This window comes from Phyllostomus hastatus, unplaced genomic scaffold (genome assembly GCF_019186645.2).
Source record: "Phyllostomus hastatus isolate PE091 unplaced genomic scaffold, TTU_PhHast_1.1 phas_contig_65, whole genome shotgun sequence".
NCBI lineage: Eukaryota > Metazoa > Chordata > Mammalia > Chiroptera > Phyllostomidae > Phyllostomus > Phyllostomus hastatus.
The window spans coordinates 5,296,382-5,298,315 of NW_025333932.1; the positions used below are offsets into that span (position 1 = coordinate 5,296,382).

General features: G+C 47.1%; 1 protein-coding gene across 1 annotated transcript; it reads left to right on the forward strand.

The window, feature by feature from the left end:
• Positions 1-346: 346 nt before the first annotated feature.
• Positions 347-1,504, forward strand: LOC123825784 (endogenous retrovirus group FC1 Env polyprotein-like). Its single transcript, XM_045849429.1, has one exon. The coding sequence runs from the start codon at positions 347-349 to the stop codon at positions 1,502-1,504; it is 1,158 nt and encodes a 385-aa protein (XP_045705385.1).
• Positions 1,505-1,934: the final 430 nt, after the last annotated feature.

Consider the following 1,934-nt stretch of genomic DNA (forward strand, 5'->3'; position numbering starts at 1 on the left):
GGAGATTCTATGCCAGGGAAACCTATAGAAAAGGCAATAATGTTAAAACCCATACCGTGGGTGTCATGACCTGTCTCAGCTCAGGCTGCAGAGGACCCATGACTTTCACCATCAAATCCACTGACCTCAAATCCCTAAAAGATGGTGGGGTTTAGCCCCCACCCTTTGCTTGCTAAAGGATCAGACAAAAGATTATTATAAAAGGTGGGAAGACACTTATGGAGGATGTCCATACATCAATTGTCGGCAACACACTGCAACTGATTGGAAACCAATAATTTTTCCAATACAGGATCCAAATGACAAAGAATGGGAAAGGGGAGTAAAAGGGAAAATTTATGTAAATATGTGGCATAGCGGGCCAGTTGGAGACGTGTTTATTGTAAAGGTCAGAGAAATGCAAAACCCTGCCCTAAATACCATCTGTCACATCCATTCAGTTATAGAAAATCAAGAAAAGACACTAACTGAAAAATTGGAAGGTCAAAAATCAGTAGGACCTTTCTCTTGGATAAAACTAATACAGCAGGGGGCGCAGCTACTTAATCTAACCAGTCCAGGCAATTACAATGACTGTTTCTTATGTGCATATCTTAACAGGCCACCATTGACTGCTGCTCCTCTTCGACAACCCCTCACCATTTCCAAAGCCCAAACCCAGAATCCTTTTCTCTCCAAGGTGTTCCGCTGTTCCAGGACACATCCATCAGAGCACGGGAATGCTACGGACCACCTAGTTCCTGCAATCAGACGTTGCCATCCTCTGGATCCATCACCAGCCCGCAGGGAACTTTCTTTTGGTGTAATGGGACTCTACCTGTCGGTAAACCATAGCACCCCAGCCCCTTGCTATCTCGTGGCCTTAGCCCCCCAGCTTGCCTTATATCAACCGGGCGAGTTAAATACCCTGCTTGCCCAAGAACATCAGAAGCGAGCAGTCCTCCCCCTAATGGTCTGGTTAAGTTTCGCCACTTCAGCCATTGGATCCGAACTGGGCAGTATAGGACTAGCAGTCAGCCTCCAATGCACTAAGGAGCTCCGGGAAGAGTTAAATCAGACCATGGACACCTCTGCACTATCCATGGCCTCACTGCAGAGGCAAATAACTTCCCTAGCTCAGGGTGCCCAGCAAAACTGGCGGGCATTAGACTTACTTACTGAGGAAAAGGGGGGAACTTGTCTTTTCCTCCAGGAAGAATGCTGTTACTACAGGAACGGAAGTGGAATAGTAGAAGAAAATATTAGCAAACTAAAAGACATTCGCCAGAGATTGGGGAGCATCAGCTCCCCTGCCGAAAACCACTCTTGGTGGCAATCAGTCCTTTTTCCTATTTTAGCCCCTATTTTAGTCCCTTTTGTCATTCTTTTCTTTGTATTAACTATAGGACCCTGTTTACTGCGCACGGTAGTGCAACAGATACCGGACAGTAACCGGACGAGCTGCCGCCAAGATCCTTTCTTTCCAGAGACATCACTACCGGAGATTACCGCAAATGGAGAGTGAATATGCGGACTACGACACTGATGCTACAACAGACACCAGTGCTGTTTAGCATCAAAGGGAGGAATGTGGCAGGAAAAAAGAACCCCCATGATGAGCTCCTGTGCTCTGCAGCCTCTGTAAATTCCTCCCGCGCTTTGCTCCTTTGTCTCCCATATAAGGTAGCTAGACCTAACTTCCGCTTCTAGCTTCTGTAAACTTGCTTCGCCAGGTAGGAAGCCTGGGGCTATTTAAACCCCGGGGAAATAAGGTTCGGCTCTCAGAATTTGGGATTTCCCCTCTGAGCCCACACGCGTAATAAAGAATCATGCTCCGCCATCTCTCCCGCGTGTGAGTTATTTTCCGCAACATTAGTACCACATTAAACTGCTGTATCACTACTGGTACTATTGAAGAAAGGCGAAAGAAGGGCTAAGGCCCAGGGCCCAAGGAA

Bases quoted from the DNA above. Each gene is read 5' to 3' on its own strand.
- LOC123825784 (XM_045849429.1), top strand. From the start codon at position 347: ATGTGGCATAGCGGGCCAGTTGGAGACGTGTTTATTGTAAAGGTCAGA.